Source organism: Pristis pectinata, chromosome 24 (genome assembly GCF_009764475.1).
Source record: "Pristis pectinata isolate sPriPec2 chromosome 24, sPriPec2.1.pri, whole genome shotgun sequence".
Lineage (NCBI taxonomy): Eukaryota > Metazoa > Chordata > Chondrichthyes > Rhinopristiformes > Pristidae > Pristis > Pristis pectinata.
Window position 1 is genome coordinate 18,743,515 of NC_067428.1, and position 22,673 is coordinate 18,766,187.

At 40.2% G+C, this 22,673-nt stretch overlaps 1 protein-coding gene across 3 annotated transcripts in view; it reads right to left on the minus strand.

Moving 5' to 3' along the window:
- si:ch211-129c21.1 (uncharacterized protein LOC563087 homolog) overlaps positions 1-22,673 on the minus strand; it is a 71,866-nt gene that overhangs the window by 24,986 nt on the left and 24,207 nt on the right. For all 3 annotated transcript variants that reach the window (XM_052037750.1, XM_052037748.1, XM_052037749.1), the window contains exons 2-7: positions 20,798-21,205; positions 19,403-19,548; positions 13,737-13,799; positions 11,708-11,806; positions 7,920-8,019; positions 901-1,011 (exon numbers count right to left, since the gene is read on the minus strand). In XM_052037750.1, the coding sequence (XP_051893710.1) occupies positions 901-1,011; positions 7,920-8,019; positions 11,708-11,806; positions 13,737-13,799; positions 19,403-19,548; positions 20,798-20,909 (631 nt within the window). In that variant the 5' untranslated portion in view covers positions 20,910-21,205. The remainder of the gene's footprint in view (positions 1-900; positions 1,012-7,919; positions 8,020-11,707; positions 11,807-13,736; positions 13,800-19,402; positions 19,549-20,797; positions 21,206-22,673) is intronic.

The window sequence follows — 22,673 nt, forward strand, 5'->3', positions numbered from 1 at the left end:
AGGGAATGGTGGGTGGATGAAACTATGTGGGGTGAGGGAGTGGAAGAGATGAATAAAGGTAGAAGAAAACTACGTGGATAGGTGAATGTATCACCTACCAGCCTCTGTCCCCCCACCCCCAACCTGGTTCTATCTGCCTATCATCCCCTCCCCATCTGGTTCCAACTTTCACCTATCAACCTCTATCCTGCCCCCCAACCCCCTTCGTACTGCTATATACTGGCAATATTTCCTGTTCCCTTTCAGTCCTGATGCAGGGCCTCGACCCAAAACGTTGACTTACACCTTTTACCTACACAAATGTTGCTTGGCCCATTGAGTTCTTCCAGTGTTATTTTTTTGTTAAGGCTAAGGCACATTGGTGCATCAGAAACAGACTTTCTTTGCAATTAATCTTGCTGTGCTTGAGTTAATTGCCTAGTTTTTCATTTCTCAGCCATAATATCTCTCACCTTGATACAAGATACAACTGGAGAAATTTCAGTGATCATCCCCCCTCGCCATCTTTTACGTGCTTCTCTTTCAGGAGTCAGAGCATTCTGATGATTTTATTTTGTAACGGTACAACAGATAACCAAAAAAATTTTAAACCAGTGTTTAATTCACAAAAGCACCAAACAAAAATGTTGGGTTTAGTTTCACACATTTTTAGAGTGATATAATGGACATGAGGGGCCTATTTGTATCAGCACTTAACCTGCAAAAAGAATAACAATCTTTGAATGAATTTCCCCATGGCTTTGGATTACACTCTATACTTCTGTACTGCAGTAGACACAAAACACCAAATCATGTGCAGCTCTCCATCCCACTCCCCCTGCATCTCTACCCATAAGTAAAATCTGAATAGTAAAAAGATCCCACCGGGGACCTTTGGCATGATACACAAGATATGCTCACCATTTAGCCATGAAGTTTTGTACTCTGTCCTCAGGTTGTTTTTCAGGCTACGGAGCAGAATTGGCTCAGAACCAAGAAAGTTATTTGCTGTTGCAGAGTAAAATTCTCCATCTAAAACATATGAAATTAATGAGATCAAAATGGTGTTTTCATTCCTACTTGATTAAGGGCTTTGAAATTATAGCTACCACACCTTGAACTCTCAATTGGCTGGAAGTTAATGTTTGTTTCAAATGAAAGGGGTTTTGGTTTCCATCTTCTACCAAATACATTGTATTCAATACTATTTACTTATGGCTCAATTACATACTTATCCAGTTCAAAACCTATTTATAGTGTCAAATGTATAACAGATTTCACAATTATTCTCTTTGTCTCTTTCCATCTCTCTTGAAACTAATGATCAAAGCTGAAGCATGATTTTGCCATGGTTAGTGATTACAATTTCACTTCAGAATCAAAAGGTTTTTGGTTTGAGTCTTGTGCATTTAGAGAGTTCTGCACTATCAAATGTATCATCTTTCAGACAAGATATTCAACCAAGGCATGTCTGTCATCTCAGGTTTATTTATCCTTTTTATCCATGTACACCTCAACATGGATCACTAAAGACAGATTAACTATTATTGTTTCATTGCTGTCTCTGTGACCATGCTATGTGCAATTTGGCTACCATTTTTCCAATGTAATATTTTATTGGCTGATCTGTGTTTTGGGATGCTTGAAGATCAAGAAGGGTGCTAGTTAAATGTTTTTATAAACAATAATTCCTTGGATAATGACACAACCTCAGGTACCTCAGGCAACAGATTATTTTGTGTTCTTGGCTATGAAAGTTGATGTTATTTAATAATAACCCTCATCATAAAAGAATTCGGGCTTGTCTGCACCCAAAGATAATACATGTGCATTTCCAAAAGGTCGATGGCATTTACTCTGGCTAGAGGTCCATGACTAGTGTGTTCTGCAGGGATCTGTACTGGGACCTCTGCTGTTTGTGATATATATAAATGACCTGGATGAAAATGTGGATGGGTGGGTTAGTAAGTTCACAGACAATTCAAAGATTTGCAGATGTTGTGGATAGTGTAGAAGATTGCCAAAGGACACAGCAAGATATGGGCGGAGAAATGGCAGATGGAATTTAATCTGAAAAACGTTAGGATAGATAAATCCCTGGGGCTGGACAGGATATATCCCAGGATACTACGGGAAGCAAGGGAAGAGATTTCTGAGCCCTTGGTGATGATCTTTGCATCCTCACTGGCCACAGGAGTAGTACCAGATGATTGGAGAGTGGCAAATGTTACTCCTTTGTTCAAGAAAGGGAGTAGGGATAATCCTGGGAATTATAGACCAGTGAGTCTTACTTCAGTGGTGGCAAATTATTGGAAAATATTCTTAGGTACAGGATTTATGAGCATTTACAGAAACAGTCTGATTAGGGATAGTCAGCATGCAACACAAGCCTGATTGAATTCTTTGAGGATGTGACAAAACTCATTGATGAGGTTCGAGCAGTGGATGTGGTGTATATGGACTTTAGTAAGGAGTTTCATAAGGTTTCACATGATAGCCTCATTCAGAAGGTCGGGAGGCATGGGATCCAGGGAAACTTGGCTGTGTGGATTCGGAATTCGCTTGCCCATAGAAGGCAAAGGATGGTTGTAGATGGAGTGTAATCTGCCTGGAGGTCAGTGACCAGTGGTGTTCTGCAGGAATCTGTTCTGGGATCCCTGCTCTTTGTGATTTTTATAAATGACTTGGATGGGGAAGTGGAAGGGTGGGTTAGTAAATTTGCAGATGACACAAAGGTTGGTGGTGTTGTGGATAGTGTAGAAGGTTGTCGAGGGTTACAACAGGGCATTGATAGGATGCAAAGCTGGGCTGAGAGGTGGCAGGTGGAGTTCAACCCGGAAAAGTGTGAAGTGATTCACTTTGGAAAGTTGAATTTGAAGGCAGAGTACAAGGTTAATGGCAGGATTCTTAGCACTGTGGAGGAACAGAGGGATCTTGGGGTTCAAGTCCATAGATCCCTCAAAGTTGCCATGCAAGTTGATAGGGTTGTTAAGAAGGCGTATGGCATGTTGGCTTTCAGTAGTTGGGGGATTGAGTTCAAGAGCCACGAGGTATTGTTGCCTTACTAAAGTCCATATAAAACCCTGGTTAGACCACACTTAGAATATTGTGTTCAGCTCTGGTCGCCTTACTATAGGAAGGATGTGGAAGCTTTAGAAAGGGTGCAGAGGAGATTTACCAGGATGCTACCTGGATTGGAGAGCAAGTCTTATGAGGATAGGTTGAGTGAGCTCGGGCTTTTCTCTTTGAAGTGAAGGAGGATGAGAGGTGACCTGATAGAGGTGTATAAGATGATAAAAGACATAGATCAAGTGGACAGTCAGAGACTTTTTCCCAGGCTGGAAGTGGCTAACATGAGGGGGCATAATTTTAAGGTGATTGGAGGAAAGTACAGGGGGGATATCAGAGGTAAGTTTTTTTTTATAGAGAGTGGTGGGTGTGTGGAATGCGCTGCAAGGGGTGTTGGTAGAGGCAGATACATTAGGGACATTTAAAAGACTCTTAGATAGACACATGGATGATAGAAAAATGGAGGAGTATGTGGGAGGGTGTTGTGAGACAAGTTCGAGGTCTTGAAGGACAAGGACTCCAAACACATACTCCTCCATTTTTCTATCATCCATGTGTCTAAGAGTCTTTTAAATGTCCCTAATGTATCTGCCTCTACCAACACCCCTAGCAGCGCATTCCACACACCCACCACTCTCTGTATAAAAAACTTACCTCTGATATCCCCCCTGTATTTTCCTCCAATCACCTTAAATTACTTATTTGCAAAGGTAAACGTGGGGAAAGGGTAATGGGAACAACACACACACACACACACACACACACACACACACGCACTGGTGATAATGAGCATAGGAAAATTGCAACAAGGGTAAAATACACACACACACACACACACACACACACACAAAATGAACTGGGTACAAACAATCAAGGAAAATCAATATGCTACCCGCCACCCCCCTTGACTCAGTGCAAGCACGGCTCTATGCTCCCAGGGGTCCTTAACTAATTTCTCTTAAACAGTATACAGCTTACCAACAGGGCATCCCTCGGAGACAAAAGAGAGAGAACCTAGCACATGTGGCACTCTTTATAGTGCTGGGGGGTCCAGCCCAGGTAGTTCAAAAGGCCCAATGGCCCGAGGCCAGGTACAAAGGTGCTTAAAGTGACAAGTCTTAAATGGTCAAGTGTGCCCGGATGGGTGGAGTGGAGCCAAACCTTGATTGACAGTGGTGTGCTTTCCGACCAAGTAGGGGCAGTGCTGTCATCCGAACAGGTGGGGGCAGTGTTATCGCATGTCAGCCACGACCTCCACAATCACATGACAGCCATGACCTCCACAATACAGAGGGAATGGTTAGATTGATTTTAGGAATCTTAGGAAAGGTCAGCACAACATCATGGGCTGAAGGGCCTGTATTGTAATGTAAACTGCAAATGTAATCTTCAATGTAAACTACAAATTTCAAAAGAAGTGAGGTGTGAGTTGCCTTTGGTTGATTGGGGGACTGCATTAAAAGGCATGACAGCAAGCAAGCTATGGCGAATGTTAAACAGTTTTGCATTCTTTACAAAACACCAGCCCAAGAAGAAAGTTGGTGTCGCTGTGATCAATGAGCAGTTAAAGACAGTGTCAGATCAAAGGATCAGCTGACAGTCACCGAGAGCAGGAGGTTTGAGCACGGGGACAATTTCACATTTTCACAAAGAACAGCTGAGAAATTAATTTGGGTAAATTAATTTCTTTAGGTTTAGATGGGGTGGAGTTTGTTAGGTGTGTTCAGGAAGGGTTCTTGACACAGTATGTAGATAGACCTACAAGAGGAGAGGCTGTGCTTGATTTGATATCGGGTAATGAACCTGGTCAGGTGTCAGATCTCTCAGTGGGTGAACATTCTGGTGATAGTGATCATAAATTTAGCACTAGAGAGGGATAGGAACAGACAGGCTAGAAAGGTGTTTACTTGGAGTAAAGGGAATTATGAGGCTCTCAGGCAGGAAAGTGGAAGATTAAATTGGGAACAGATGTTCTCTGGGGAAAAGTACAGAAGATATGTGGCAAATATTCAGGGGATATTTGTGTGGAGCTCTGAACAGACATGTTCCGATGAGACAGGAGAGTCATGATAGGATACAGGAACCGTGGTGTATGAAGGCTATAACAAATCTAGTCAAAAGGAAAAGAAAAGCATACAAAAGGTACAGAGAGCTAGGTAATGTTAGAGATCTGGAGGAGTACAAGGCTAAAAGGAAGGAATTTAAGAAAGAGATTAGGAGAGCCAGGAGGGGACATGAGAAGGCCTTGGCGGGCAGGATCAAGGAAAACCCCAAGGCATTCTACAATTATGTGAAGAGTAAGAGGATGAAATACGAAAAGATAGGGCCACTAGCAGTGGGAAAGTGTGTATGGATCTGGAAGAAATAACGGAGGTACTTAATGAATACTTTACATCAGTATTCACCACGGAAAAAGATCTGGGGGATTGTGGTGGGGACTTGCAGCGGCCTGAAAAGCTTGAGCATGTAGATATTAGAAAAGAGGTGGTGCTGAAACTTTTGGAAAGCATCAAGTTAGATAAGTCGCCGGGACCAGATGAGATGTACCCCAGGTTGCTGTGGGAGGCGAGGGAGGAGACTGCGGAACCTCTGACGATGATCTTTGTGTCGTCCATGGAGACGGGGGAGGTTCCAGAAGATAGGAGGGTTGCGGATGTTGTTCCCTTATTCAAGAAGGGGAGTAGGGATAGCCCAGGAAATTATAGACTGGTGAGTCTTACCTCAGTGGTTGGTAAGCTGATGGAGAAGATCCTGAGAGGCAGGATTTATGAACATTTGGAGAGGTATAATATGATTAGGAATAGTCAGCATGGCTTTGTTAAGGGCAGGTCCTGCCTTACAAGCCTGATTGAATTTTTTGAGGATGTGACTAAGCACATTGATGAAGGGAGAGCAGTAGATGTAGTGTATATGGATTTCAGCAAGGTGTTTGATAAGGTACCCCATGCAAGGCTTATGGAGAAGGTGAGGAGACATGGGATCCACGGGGACATTGCAGTGTGGATCCAGAACTGGCTGGCCCACAGAAGGCAAAGAGTGGTTATTGAAGGGTCATATTCTGAGTGGAGGTCGGTGACCAGTGGTGTACCTCAGGGATCTGTACTGGGACCCTTACTATTTGTGATTTTTATAAGTGACCTGGATGAGGAAGTGGAGGGGTGGGTTAGTAAGTTTGCGGATGACACGAAGGTTAGGGGTGTTGTGGGTAGTTTGCAGGGCCGTCAGAGGTTACAGAGGGATAGAGATAGGATGTAGAAATGGGCTGAGAAGTGGCAGATGCAGTTCAACCCAGATAAGTGTGAAGTGGTTCATTTTGGTAGGTCAAATATGTTGGCGGAATATAGTCTTAATGGTAGGACTCTCTGCAGTGTGGAGGATCAGAGGGATCTTGGGGTCCGAGTCCATAGGATGCTCAAAGTGGCAGCGCAGGCTGACTCTGTGGTTAAGAAGGCATATGGTGTATTGTCCTTCATCAATCGGGGAATTGAATTTAGGAGCCGTGAGGTATTGTTGCAGCTATATAGGTCCCTGGTCAGACCCCACTTGGAGTACTGTGCTCAGTTCTGGTCGCCTCACTACAGGAAAGATGTGGAAGCCATAGAGAGGGTGCAGAGGAGATTTACAAGGATACTGCCTGGAATGCAGAGCATGCCTTGTGAAAGCAGGTTGAGGGAACTCGGCCTTTTCTCCTTGGAGTGACGGAGGATGAGGAGGGACCTGATTGAGGTGTATAAGATGATGAGAGGTATTGATAGGGTAGATAGAGGCTTTTCTCCAGGGCTGAATTGGTGGCCACAAGAGGACATAGGTTTAAGGTGCTGGGGAGTAGATATGGAGGAGATGTCAGGGTTAAGTTTTTTTACTCAGAGTGGTGTGTGGAATGGGCTGCAGGAAACGGTGGTGGAGGTGGATATGATAGGGTCTTTCAAGAGACTGTTAGATAGGTACATGGAGCTGAGTAAAATAGAGGGCTATGCGTAAGCCTAGTAATTTCTAGGGTAGGGACATGTTCGGCACAGCTTTGTGGGCCGAAGGGCCTGAATTGTGCTATAATTGTTCTATGTTCTATTACAGAACTGCTACTGTTCTGATATCCAACCCCTTGTCAGCTGAAGGGTTTGGAGCTAATCGTGAACCCCCATAATTATTCCCATTGACATATGCAGTGCCTAGTATGCCTTTGCTGCAACACCTCACTGGGGTGTTGTTTTCTCTTACTCCACTATTTGGCTCAATATTTAAATAAAAAAGCATGGAACATACTGGAAATATTCTAGTCAGGTAACAGCTATACAGTAAGTTAATGTTCCTATTGCTGCCTGATGTGCAGAGAGTACTTACGCAACTTTATATTTTTGTTTCAGATTTCCAGAATCTGGGATTCTTTTTGGGGGAGTAGTTATCTCTTCTACAGTCCATTCTCAAATGGTCCAACAAATGATGTTTTTTTGGTAGATTTTGACTTCATTGTCATAATCTTGAATGACATTTGAGTGCGGTACTGAGGAAGTGTTGCATTCCAGAGGTGTTATCTGTTGGTTATGACGTTAAACCAAATTCCTGTTTGCCAGATCAGGTGCAATATAAGGATCTCGTGGCACTAATCCAAGAGCCCTCATCAGTATTTTTCTTTTGATTACGACCAGAAAATAAGAATAACAGACCAGCATCTTAACTGTCGTTTGTGACACCTTACAGTATGCTAATCTACATAATATTATTTACAATCCAAGATGTAATGCATCAGACCTGAAGTGCATAGAATATACAAGAAACATTTAATTTCTTTTACCAGGTTTCCCACATGCAATGTAACAGATTTAAATTAACAAAATTATTTTTTCAAAGTATATTTAAAGAACACAACATACCGACCATTACAGATGCATACTTCTGAGTAGGGTCAAATGGACACTGTCCTTTACTTTCTTCAGGATTTTTTTCCAGCTGGATTTTGCCATTGTTAATAACCTGCCAAACAATAAACCCTCATGGTAATGTTTTATTCTACATGTTCATCTGAGATAATTTCCTGATGACAATGCGTCAATAGTTTTTGTTGGAAACCCTGTAGTAATTTGAATGGGACAACCCAGTAGTTCTGCAAATTTATAAAGAGCAATTGCAGACTACAGTTTCCCCTGTAAGAAGCTCTCTTTACACTGTATTTTGTTGCTGGTCATAAAATTTTTTTCACCACCCCAACCCAAAAAAAGGCAGTTGCAAGATTAGGAATACTGGCACACTACATTGTTGACCAAGTTACTATTGGAACGTGAGCTTTAACTAGTCTAGACCATTGGCCTCACGATGTTTTGTGTGGCAAAGGAGAAAGAAGGGTTCATACAGAAAGAAGAAATAAAATTAGGCTGACCTCCTGGTTTTGATCATAATTTTATGACCCTTGATGCAAGATGCACTTGAACCTTGGGTGAAGGAAAATTAGGGCACAGCTCTGATTCCACCTGCAGTACAGTTTCTCTCTGACATGAAAAGAGCTGGGTCATTCATAATCAAATAGGTAATATCAGTTCTCAAAAGCCTTGTCCATTGCTTTCATTTCTGAATAGAATGGCAGTGGACAAGGCTTTTGAGAACTGATGTTATCCATGGACTGTTTGTCTGCACAAATCCAGGACTTCAGGGCACTTGAGGGGGAAATTACAGGATAGGAGGAAGGAGTGTTGGAAAAGAAATATTGGAAGTGGAAAAGAAAATGCAATAAGTAAAACAAACTTATTAAAAACCAAATCACAATTACAAGAAAAATTATACTGAGAATCTTTTTGGAAAAATGTTATGTTTAGGGCATTATTTACCTCACCATGATGTGAAATGGTGAAAACGTCTCCAGAGAACCAGAAAATAAAGCCAGAAATTAGATGCTGAAAACATTCACTCATTGTGTTCTGGCACCCATGGCTAACCCAGCAATTTAACTTAATATTTTATTAAACAATGCCAAGTTTCAAATAGACATTGGAGTGAACGTACTGCAAGTATACACATGGTTGCACAACCCCAGATTCAGTGCTTATACAAGTTTAGATGGATTGTGTGTTTGGATTCTGTTCAAGGATTACTCTAAAAAGTTACTTTCACAGCAATTGAGCTTATTGTTGATAAATGTACAGGCAATGCAGCAAAGATTCACTAGGCTGGTTTGCAACATGAGAGAAAATGAGTAGATTAGGTCTTATTCTCCAGAGTTTAGAAGAATGTGAAGGCATCTCATTGAAATATACAGAATTCTTACAGGAATCAACAGGTTGGATGTAAAGAAAATAATTCCCTTTTCCAAGGTGTATGGAACTAGGGGTCACAAGTCTCAAAATGGGGAGGAAACCATTTAGGATTCAGAAGAGGGCGAGGCTTTGGAATTCTCTACCCCGGAAGGCTCAGTCATCGAGTTCATTCAAAACAGAAATCAAAGGACTTCAGGATATGAAGGGAATCTAGGGATATGGGGATGGCACTGGACAATATTGTTGATGTAGATGAACAGCAGAGCAGTTTAAATGGCCAAATGGTTCATTCCTACTTGAACACATATTTTTTACATTCTTATAAAGTGTTTTTAAATAATAGCAATTAAACTATTATGTTGAAATTTCATTCATGGAGCAAACATTGCATGTACCAAGCTGAAGATAGCATCACATGTCAACGTATTATTTTTGCGCAGTAAAACTAGATTGGCTAAAATATGCTCAGAACATCAGAGTGTATCAACGTTTTTCAGGAAGAAAAATCAAAACAAGACCTGTTAAGTCTTACTTAAAATTGCATTAAGAGGGATAAAATGAATACCCAAGATGCTGGCTAAAGTTCACCCATGAACAGATCAGACGGCACTTCACTTGTATAATTCTAAACAAGTATTGAATCACAATAAGAACACAAAATGGCAGAAATACTCGCTGGTTAAGCAGCATCTGGAGAGAGTGCAACAGAATTAATCCTTCAAGTCAATGATTTTTCATTGCTTGGAAAATGCAACTATGGAAGCCTGCAAGGATCCAAGCAATGTCTACCTTTTTTGTGGGATACATAGAGCTGTCGTTGGTTCAATCCTACCTAGGCTCCCTCCCTCACCTCCTTTCCTGGTAATATACCATATATCCTTACAACATGCCCATTTTGGCCCATCAAGCCTGTCTGTCACCTAGAGCATTCCATTTCCAAATAATTTTCCCTGTGACCTACTGTCCCCACATTCTCATCAATTCCCCCAGATTCTACCACTCACCATAGACCAGCAGCAAATTACAGTGATGAATTAACCTATCAACAAGCAGGTCTTTGGGATGTGGGAAGAAACCAAAGCACCCAGAGGAAACCCACACACCCAGAGAGAAAGTGCAAACTCCAGACAGACAATGCTGGAGGTCGGGATTGAATCCAGATCTCTGCAACTGTGAGGCAGCTGGTCTTTGATACATATGGAGATACAAGATACAGAATACAGAGTTGTCTGTTTGTACTGCTTCCTGCTCTCATACAGAACTCAAAAAATTCAGCATCTTGCAGCCAACTTTCATTTTCACACCATCCATCTCTGATTCTTCCTTTTCTCAACTTCTCCATCTCTGTTTCAAGAGATAGATTAGCAAACGATATCCATTACAAACCTGCATTCTCCCACAGTTATTTTGACCACATCTCCACACACCCTGCTTTCTGAAAAGGCTCCGTTTCATTCTCTCAGTTTCTCTAGCTCTATCATAACTGGAGTGATGACAACAGTTTCCACATAAGTGCTTTCACAATGTCATTTTTCCCCTTAACCATGGTTTTCCCTCCACCATGTTGACAAAGTTCTCAACTGCATTTGTTCCATTTCCTACCCTTCTGCTTTCACCCCACACTCTCCTTCCATCCTGAACAAGGATAAGATTCACCTTGTCTTCAACTTCCATCCACCAGCCTCCAAGTTCAGCAGATCATTTATTCATAATTTCCACTGCTTTCAATGCGATCCACCATCAGATTACTCTCTTCTCTCCTTTCAGCATTCTGAAGGAATTGTTACATCTGTGACACACCAGTTCATTCTTCCATCTTCACCAACACTTCCTCTTCATGGCACTTTTCCATGCAACACCAACCTCTGCCCTTTTATTTCTTCCTTTTCCACAATTCAGAGATCCAAGCACTTCTTCCAGGTGAAGCTGCAATTCACAAGTACTTCTTCCAATTTAGTGTACTACATTCAGTGCTCAACATGATCTTCTCTCTGTTGGAGAAACTAAGTACACTTTGAGTGACTTTGGCCTCTTGGACAGTTCTGATGAAACCCAAGGTAAGCTCGAGGAGCAGCAGCTTCTGACTAGGCTCATCACAGCCATCAAAACAACAAAAAATTCCAGAATTTCAGATTTTTAGCCTTTCTGGTTTGCATCAGAACTAGCATCAATTTGTAATACTAATTCTGTTTTACTTCTTCCCTAGACACTGCTTGGTCTGATGAGCATCTGCAGCATACTTTGTTTTATTTCAGATTTCTGCCATTTGTAATCATAGCCATAAGAGAAACTGGCCTTTTGGCCTACAGATGTCACACCAACATCAAGTACCCATTTTTACACTCAGCCCACCCCAAATTATTTTATTAACTTGCTTTTGGATATGTACTACATGTCCCTGTGTGAGTACTCACCAAATTATCACATGTTGGTTGAAATGCATTTGTTCCACAGACGTACATTCTAGTTTTACTTAACCAGTGGAGAATGCGTATATAGTTACGGCAATCAGTCTGTAATGCGATAATATGTATAAACACAGAATACAGTGGATTTCATAAGCCAATTCACACAGATCTTTGCATATGCTTTTCTAACTTTAAGTCATATAGCATATAGTACAAAGAACAAGATGACATGGATCTTTACTGCTATCGGAGTTTCCAAGTAGATTGACTTAGGTTCCGATTTTTATCCCTCAAACACATCACCATTGAATCAAAACTGCACAATTGAGCAAATTTATATTAAATCTTTAAAAACTTTTAGTTAATCAAAAAAAAGGCAAGATCTCTGCAGAATAAAAACTCTGGCTCTGCAACATTATTTTCCTTACAATTGACATGCATTGTGCAGCAAAACAAGCTCCAGCAACTGAAATGTCCATTGCCACTCCTATATTTCAATGTTGAAAAGCTATTGCTCTGACTTACATGATGCCATGAAGCAGATAAATATCAAGTTGGACGCATAAATAGTTCCTCACTCTGAGGACCTGATCTATATTTCCTGGAGAGACTCTAACCATACTCTTTCAAACCTAAATGATAAATTTCAATTTGATTACTAATCTATAATGACAAATGTATATAATAAAAAGGCTTAAGTTTGAAGGAAAAGGGAATGGATAATGTTCTCATAGAGGTAGATGGAGAAGAAACAGAAGAGGTTGGAGGAAACCATAAATGTTGATTGGTTGGGCTGACTTGTCTGTTGCTGTGCTGATTATGCAATTACATAAGAAAAAAGAAAGTAAATTATAAAAGCTGTGGCATATAATTTAAAGGTGCAGGGGTACAATAACTGCAAAATATTTGTGGAAAACAATTTAGATATACTTGGAAAAATATTTTTTTAAATTAACTTTTAACTATGCTATACAAAAAAATGCTCATTTGAATTGGAAATGATACAAACACTGATTTGAATGAAACACTGCAGTACAGTTCTTTTAATGATACCGCATATGGTGTGGTATTACAACCAGGAAGTAATAGCACAAGTAGATCAGTCAGTAACCTAGAGGGAGGAAAGACTTAATAATGTTTCAGGTATTGTTGGAATCAAACCGCATTCAATGAGTTTTACAGTTTTATAAGGATGAAACAATAGTCTGAATGTTCTGAAGAACTTCCAATCAACTTTACAGAAAATTGTTAGAATTTACCATTCTTCTTGTTGAGGGCAATTGTAAAGCATTAAATGAATAAAAGAACCGCAAACAAATATGAACCATTGAACTGTTCAGCCAAAAAGAAGCTGAAGATATTACCCTCAATTTCAATAACCATGGAATAAGCAGGAGTAAGAGTAACAGCAGGCTGGGCTTCCAGTCTTGATCACAATCCAGTGGACACCACAGAAAAGTTTATGTGCGGATTAAATAGAGTTATGTTCTGATAGTGGGGAATAAAGAAATGAAAAAATAAATATTTTGTGTCTGTCTTCATGGAAGGATAGACAAAAACCCACATGGAAGTATTGAAGAACAACAAACCTACTCCCACTTCTGTTTTTAAATGTGATGGCCATCAGAAAAGCCAACTGGAAGTCCTCACCTGGCTTCACACTTAAAACATGATTATGTGAAGGCAACTTAAAATCATACCTTAAAAGAGCATAAATATAAACTTTTGCTTTTGTTTCCAAAAACTAATTTCCATTATTTTGATCCAAATTAATATATTCATGTCGAAAAGCTCACATCCTCAGTCTCTGTCATAAAGCCAGAACTGATGGCAATTAACAGTTCATGGAAACTTTGCTATTATGAACATTTGTACTGTAATATGTTTGAGAAGCATCTGCAATGAACCTAAAATCACTTCAAAATGCCTGCAATTGCTAGTTTTGTGTTTCTCATCCATGCTCTGTTTCGTTATCAACAACTGTGATTATTGGCAACAAAGTCTGCGCTGAGTATTTAACAATTGTGCAACGTACCTCTTGCGACTTTCCTTTGTACATGCATTCTTTCTGTTTCTGTTCAGAGACAGGCCACATCTCCTGGAAAAGGGGGAGGGAGAAATGAAATTGTGCAATTCTAATGATGAGCAGACGGTCATTATTCAAGCAAGCTTTGAAGACCTTAAATGGAACTGAAAGAAAAATACTGCTGGAAATGTAAAGATTTAAAAAAAAGAGGGAACAGGATATATTCAACAGTCCAATTAATATCATTAACCATCCCTGGGGCTAGATTTTACTGATAAAGGGCATTTATAAAAGGAACTTAAGGAAAAAACAAACATATGTGAAAGAATGCCCGAGTATGAGAACAGATGTTACAATTACATCAGATATAAAGTTAGCTAAAGAGAAAGGATGGCAAAAGAGCACTCAAAGAAATATGAAACATATGATCAAGACATAGTGTGATAAATGGGAATTAGAACCATTGGGATTACTACTGCTTGGGAGACCTTTAACCCAGGTGTTGACCTGCTTTTAAAACTGGAGATTACAGTGGCTTGGATATCTAAAGTTCTTTTCCTGTGTACAGCTTCACCCCTCTTCCTTGCTGCACTCATCTTAAATACATTCATCACTAATATCACTCAAAGATGATGAACAGTTGCACATCCAAAACACAGAGTGACTCTCATTTTTCTGCATATGCTGCCTGACCTGTAACCAAAAAGAATTGGAGGATTAAACTGGAAAGCAGACCCTAAGAACAGGGTCATTCATGATCTTACTAAATGATGGACCAGGCTTAATAAGACACATAGCCTACTCCTGTTTCTATTTCTGCTGCTTACATTGCTTCTGCTGCATTATGGACATTCTCTCAGGCGATTGAGAAAACAACATGATCACAGCAGCCAAAACATACATTTCCCTTCTAAAATATATTAGTGGATAGATTCTGTACACTCAATCTTTCCTTGAAAATTGATTATTTTTTTTGCATAGGTTGAAAAAGAATGGCAGAACAGCACAGGAGTTTGGAGCAACATACACAGGCCTTATACTGGAACTTCTGCTAAAAGTGCCCTGATTCTTCAAAGTTTCTTCTTCCTTCTCTTAAAAAGTTATCCTGTTCATAGAAAACACCACAAGCGTTTTACGTGTTTTTACATGCATCACAATTTCTCCTAATAGTCCTCATAACACAACTGTCCTTTGAAGAGTTAAATATATTCTTCCCAAAGACATTCCTAAAAAAGTGTTACCACTGGCTTTCTCAGTATCAACTCCATACCACCACACTCCTCTAACCCCACCACCAATAACTAATTGCCTTATTTACATCTTAGAGACAGATTCATACAGCACAGAAACAGGTCCTTTGGCCCAATGCATTCATAACAACCAAGATGCCTACCTGAGCTAGTCCCATTTGCCTGCATTTGGCCCATATTCCTCTCAAGGATTCCTATCCATGTACCTGTCTAAATGTCTTTTAAACATTGTAATGATATCCACCTCTACTACCTCTGGCAGCTTGTTCCATATACCCACCACTCTGTGTGAGAAACCTGCCCCTCAGGTCCCCTTTAAATATTTCCCATCTCACCTCACACCTATGCCCTCTAGTTTTAGACTCCCCTATCCTGGAAAAAGACAGTGAGCGTCCACCTTATCTATGCCTCTCATAATTTTATAAACCTCTACAAGGTTACCCCTCAGCCTCCTTTGCATCAGGGAAAAAGTCCCAGCCAATCCAGTCTCTCCTTGTAACTCAAGCTGTTCAGTCCTGGCAAAAGTTTTGTGAATCTTTTCTGCACCCTTTCCAGCCTAATCACATCCTTCCTACAGCTAGGCGACCAGAACTATACACAATACTCCAGTTATGGTCTCACCAATGTCTTGTACAGCTGTAACATGATATTCCAACTCTTGCACTCAGTGCCCTGATGGATGAAAGCTAGTGTGCCAAAAGCCTTCTTCACCACCCTGTCTACTCGTGTCGCCATTTTCAAGGAACCACGTACTTGTACCCTTAGGTATCTCTGTTCTACAATGATCTTCAGGGCCCTGCCATTTACTGTGTTTCTCTGCCAGGACCCACATAATTTCTTCCCTGACTTCCCATAATGTCCTGGGGTACAATTCATCAGGCCCTGGGGATTTATCCACCTTTAAGCGCTTAAGACTGCCAGCATCTCCTCTTTTGTGATGTGAATATGTTTCAGGACATCACCATTCTTTTCCCTGAATCCCCTAGCTTCCATGACCTTCTCCATGGTAAATACAGATGAGAAGTATTCATTTGAGACCTCGCCCATCTCCCGTGGCTCCACACATAAATGATCACACTGATCCTTAAGGGGACCCAATCTCTCCCTAGTTACTCTTTTGTTCTTAATGTACTTACAGAATCTCTTGGGATTCTCCTTTTCCTCATCTGCCACAGCTACCTCATGTCCTCTTCTTGCCCTCCTGATTCCCCTCTTAAATGTACTCCTACATCCCTTATACTACCCAAGGCATTCGCTTGATCCCAGCTGCCTATACCTGATATGCTGTATGCCTCTTTTTTCTTGACCAGGCCCTCAATATCCCTTGTCAACCAGGGTTCCCTAATCTTGCCAGCCTTCACTCTAACAGGAAGGCTCTAACTCTCTCTCTTTTAAAAGCCTCCCACTTGTCAGACATCCCTTTACCTGCTTACAGCCTTTCCCAATCAACCATTATAATTTCTTGTCTAATGCCATCAAAATTAGCCTTGCCCCAATTTAGGACTTTAACTTGTGGACCTGTCCTACCTTTTACCATAACTATTTTAAAACCAACAGAATGATGGTCACTAGTCCCAAAGCGTTCCCCCACTGACACGTCAGCCACTTGCTCAACCTCATTTCCTATAAGATTTCTTTAATAAATAAATGTACATCAAAACACACAGTGAAATGCATCCTTGCGTTGAGTGTTCTGGGAGCAGCCTGCAAGTGTCGCCACGCTTCCAACGCCAACATAGCATGCCCACAACTTCCTAACATGTATGTCTTTGGAATGTGCGAAGAAACCGGAGCACCCATGACAGCGTGGGTTTCCTCTGGGTGCTCCGGTTTCCTCCCACATTCCAAAGAAAAGAGGAGGTTGGATTTTGCCCCCTCTCTCATAGGGCCATCTACATATTGCTTGAGAAAACTTTCCTGGACACACTTAGCATATTCTGCCAAATCCAATCCCTTAGCACGATGGCAGTCTCAGGCAATGTTAGGGAAAGTTAATATCATCTACCATTACAGCTCTATTATTCCTACTGCTACTTGAGATCTCCCTACATATTTGCTCCTCTAATTCCTATCGACTATTGGGGGACCTATAGTACAATCCCATTAAAGTGATTACCCCCTTCTTATTTCTAAGTTCTACCCATATAGCCTCACTGAATGATCATGCAGGAATATCCTCTCCAAGTACTACCATCATATTCTCCCTCATCAAAAATGTAACTCCCCCTCCTCTCTTAACTCCAGTTCTATCATGCCTGTAGAATCTGTACCTCGGAACATTAAGCTGCCAATCATGCCCATCCCTCAACCATGTCTCTGTAATAGCTATAATATCCCAGTCCCACATGCCTATTCATGTCCCGAGTTCATCGGCCTTACCTGTCAGGCTTCTTGTTCCTAAATTTTATCTGCTCTTCTTTCAAGTCCCTGCTCTTTCCTAACTTAGATTAATTTGGATTTCTAAAGAAAGATGTTTTTCATGAAAATATTTGTTTTAGCAATTACAAATATAACCTAAATATTTAAAATAATTAGCCACAGCATATTATCATAACAAAATAACTTGTGTCCCTGCTCCTTCCACGAACACACAAAACTTGATGAAACACTTCCATAAAACTAAGGTTCCTTTTACAAAGAGGATTCTAAATTAAACCTGAAAGAAACAATTTATTCCCTGTCAGTTAAATCCTGGCCCCGACACAAAATTACAGTCAACAGTAACTCCCTGACCTTGGTTAAAGAAACTCTGCCAAAGTCAAAAAGACTTTCCAAAACAAAGACATAACAGAACAGCAACTTCCTGCCCTCTGTAGGAAAGACTCATCCTAGCCAGCTGTACAAACGTAACATGGTAATCCCATGGTACATTATGCCTGCAATATAATCATGTAATATAATTTTGAAAGTTTCATTGTTATTCAATTTAATTATTAATTATAAATTAGAACATTCATGGGGATAGCTATTCTTCGACAATGGTTGCATTTCACAACACACAGGTTTCCCACACACAAGTTTAAATTCTACCACTGCATCCCTGTTCCTACACTTTCCACTACTGCACAAATCATAAACAAAACCACTTTAAAGTGTCAATGTCCAAGGTCAATTATCCTGTTAGCAGCAGGGCCCTTCATGTGAGCGTGGTTCTAAACAGATGTTCCTCCTAACCAAAGAGATTGTTGCTATGTTCTAGCACACTAAGGAACTTTCTTTCATTACACCTCCTATTCACATCAGAGCTACATTTTGAAGAACATTAGAATTTTTGGTAGGAAATAAACTTGACTTCATGGGAAAGTGAACACTATTCTTATTTCAAATTATTAAAAAAAATCAATTCTTTGCAATTCTCCATTTTCCTGTCATTTAAATCACATCATAGAATAATTTTATAATAAAAGATAAGGCAAAAAAAAGTGAAGTTTTCAATATAGACCATTGGCTCTTCTATGGGACAGGACAAAGTTTTATTTGCAAGAGTTAAAGGTTAACAAATCATTGCATAACCTGAGAATACAAGATGGAGTGATTTTATTTTGCTCTAGAGCAGAAATATTTCAAAGTACGAAGACAAAATATGAGAGCTAGGATATTTGAATGAGGTCACCTCTGAAACATTAATCAATCTTACTCCTTCAGACACCTCCTGACCTACTGCATATTTCTGGCATGTTTTCATTAAAAATAATATTTTAACCCATTTCTGTGCATTTTAATCCTCTACAGGACTGACACGTTTACCATCATACCCTAAAGTAAAAAGGAGAAACAATCCTGCAAACTTTGTCCCAAAATCAGCAACTATGCTTTCAACTGGACTTTAAAAAAAACTAGCCATCCATGGCACTGAAAGACACTTCACCAAACCTTGGAAATTCACATTAATTCTATGGGCCTCAAATGTCCTTCAGTCTCACATTCAGCTGATTGTAAACACCTCCCTAGTTATTAATTTGGAGAGTATCAGTAGATTATTCAACCATGGGTATTCTCATAGTCAACCAAAGCTTGCCCTCACTGGCACTTATGTATCGACTTTCAGGCCGAGGAGAAGCAAGGTATTAGGTTATTTTCCTCTCTACTACATCCACATTCCCAATTAAAATGACTGAACATAGTATAGAGAAGGAAATGACGGGCTATGTGGCTCAGTTGTACAATAATTTTACAGGCAAACAAGGAGGTACCCTCAAAGTTCTTACAAGCAGGAATTACACTTATGTTTGTGAGCAACAAAAGGCAGTGATAATTTAAGATGTAAATAGTGACAAATGGGAATAAATATGAGAAGCTTTAGAAATTATTAACCTTGTGGCATACCCCAGTTTTGCCAGCATTGATTCTGTATTTTTACCAGTTTGGTACTCAAACCAATGGGTGTGAACCACAAAGTAAAAAGATTTCTCTTGATATCCTTACTTGTGAAACACAGTCTGAAATGTTTTCAATATTGAGGGCGAAAATGGCATCTCTAGCTCCTACTAACAACAGGTCATGTTCTTCACTCAACAGCAGTGTTGAATAATTGGAGATTCCTTGTTCAGCAAATATTTTCAAGTTTGCATCTATAAAAGGTAAAAACATAAATCCATGCAAGGTTGGCAAAATATTAAATGATAATATTTGAGGACATTCTTAAATCAGATATGCTGTACATTAGAATTTTGCCAATATACAAACTGAAGTGATCATATTCATAATCAAGATTAAAGAAAAATAAAATTACACAGCATTACAGTACCCACGCTGTCATTATCTGCAAACTTGAAGTCTTCTGTTTTCTAAGTGTCAGAACTGTAGGCGTTTTCTAAAATAATATGCATCTCAACAATAAGCTACTGGTTGATTGATTAACTACTCGTTCCTGCTGACTACATACTCTTCTAGAACATTTCTATACACATGACTAGTATTTGCCTCTCTGTCATCAGGGTATGGAATATTTTGTTAGATTGTAGTAAGGTACAATTAGAAGTACAGAATTTTTGCACAAACTAACTGTAATTCCATTAACTAGCAGTGTATGAACTTGTATGATAGTATATGACAAAATTGAAGTATAACTGAAGTTGGAAAGAAATGCACATAATGTGGTGATGGATGCAGATATTCAACTTTATTATTTGCATAAAAATAAACAAAATTGCAGATGTTGGAAATTTGAAATAAAACCAGAAAATACTGGAAACACTCAGCAGATCAGGCAGCATCCATGGAAAGAAGAAGAGAATTAACATTTCACTGGGAAAGAGAGAAATCAAATTAGTTTTAACTTTCAGAGAAGTTGGGGGGGGGGGGGGGGGGTGGAAAGAGACCAAAACGGGATAATGCAGCAGTTAGAAGCAGATTATGCTTATTTGTCTGTGCTAAATGTTGCTAATAGAACTAATAGAAGGGCTACGGGACATGCCTAGCAAGCTAGGCTACACTAATGGAGAGAGCGGGAGCGAGCGAGGGAGAGCGAAAGCAAGAGCAAGAGGCTGTCCAAAACTCAAAGTGGATAACTGGCAGAAATGGCCAATCATAATAAGAAAGAGTTGGAAAATTTGTTGGAGAATTTGATATTGAGTCCAAAGTCTGCAATGTGACCAGAATGAAGTTGTATCGTCTCTCAAGCTTGCTTTGGGCTTCATTGTAACACTGGAGGAGGGTGAATGCTTTGCAAACTTGTGTTCAGCCCACAGGAGTGACCCTGAGCTTCCGGTTGCCTGCCACTTTAATTCACCATCCCACTCTGACCTGTTTGTGGTCTCAAATTTTCATCCAGATCACAGAAACTGACGAAAATTTCTAAGATAATAAACTGCTTCTTACCTTCATAATTCACAGTTTTTCTTGGTGTACAATCCAGTATGTGAGAGGCTTGAGAATGCAGTAGAAATCTAATCAGCAGATTATGAAATAGGAACACAAAGCCCTTAAGCATTTTCAATACGTGTATTTTCAGTGTCTACGTTTGGATAGTTAATGCTTTGGAACAGTGCTACTGATAAATGCATTTAAGGTAGTATTTTATTATTTCTTCAAAAAGCTTCAAGAACCACTTTGCTGAAGAGAGCATTGTTCTGCAGGTCCAGGGTCCACATCCATCACTACCATGGTGCCAAATTTGAAACGTCATCTCAGGTAAAGACATTAAAAAGTAGACATTCAAATGAAAAACAATTGCCTGGGTTGCATCCTTCAATTACAGGTTGGTGGAATCTTCTGTGAAGCATTAACCTGAAATAGAAGTTGCTATTCAGTATCGTTGTTAGAGTTTTCATTCTTCAATGCAAACACTTTGCCTTAAAATTTAAACCTCGTAAATTAAACTAGCTTTATAATAGCCTTAATAGATGTTACTTCTTTGGAAAACCTAGAAAAATAAATCTAAACATTTTCAATAGCTTATCTAAATGCAGAAAAATCCAAAATTAATGCCTGTTATACATAGAAGCAAGCTATTGCTGCCTATGCTGAGAATCAGCCAATTTTTTTTTTACCGCTCTTGTATCACAGAATGCAACAAAAATTATGTTTATTTCAATATGCTTTGCTGGGAGGAACTCAGCGGGTTAAGCAGCATTTGTGGGGAAAAGTAACTGTCGATGTTTTGGGTCGAGAGGCTGCATCCAGACTTGAGAGTGGAGAGAGAAGACAGCCAGAATAAAGATGAGAGGGGAAGGGGTGAGACAGAGGCCAGTAGGTGATAGGTGGACCATGGAGGGATGAAGGACAATGGGCAGATGGAGAGGAGTAAGAGTGGAGTTGAGAGACAGAGGTAGGTGGGTAGTAGGTGGAAGCAGACAAAAAAAAGGCAGATGGAGCCAGGTGGGGCGAGTGGAGGGTGAAGATAGAGACAGCTACTGGAGGGTGAAAAGCACGAACACAAAGGCTACCAGAACTGTAGTCTGATAAGCAAGGAATGTGATAATGGGAACAATTAGGGGAGAGATGAAAGGCAGATGGAATTAGTTGGGGAAGGGAGAGGTGAAAATGCAAGATTGAGGACGGAGGGCAATAGGAAAGGAATCAAAAATGGGAGGACCGTAGGTGGATTGGAAGGTGAGTGGGGGATCAGGGGGTTAAAATCACGGGAGGTAAGTATTCAATGTTCATATAATTGGGTTGTAGACTATCCAGGTGAAACAGGAGGTGCTGCTCTTCTAGTTTGCATTGGGCCTTACCTTGGCAGTGGAGAAGGCCGAGGAAGGACAGACTGGTGTGGGAATGGGAAGGAGAGCTGAAATGGCTGTTGTGGAAAGAGCATAGGTGCTCTGCAAATCAGTCACCTAGTCTGCACTTGGTCTTACTGACATAGAACAGAAGTCCAAGAAACAGAGGAACTGCAAGAGGGGGCTTCATCAACCACAGCAGAAGGGAAGCCATGTTTCCTGAAAAAGGATATTTCAAATGTCCTGGAATGGAAGGCCTCATCTTGAGAGTAAGCACAGCAGAGACATAAGAACTGGGAGAAAAGGCTGGCATCCTTACAAGAGACAGGATGGGAAGAGGTGTAATCTAGGTAGCTTGGGAGTCAGTGGGTTTATAGTATATGTCAATGGTTAGGATGAACTATCAGATTTTTAAAATTCTGGCTATTAACTGGCTACAAGACATGAATGTTTTGGAGTGCAATGCAAACATAGACTCTAATATCTAAACACAGAAAGGGTTGATCTGTTGCAATGTCCTTCCTTAATCCTCA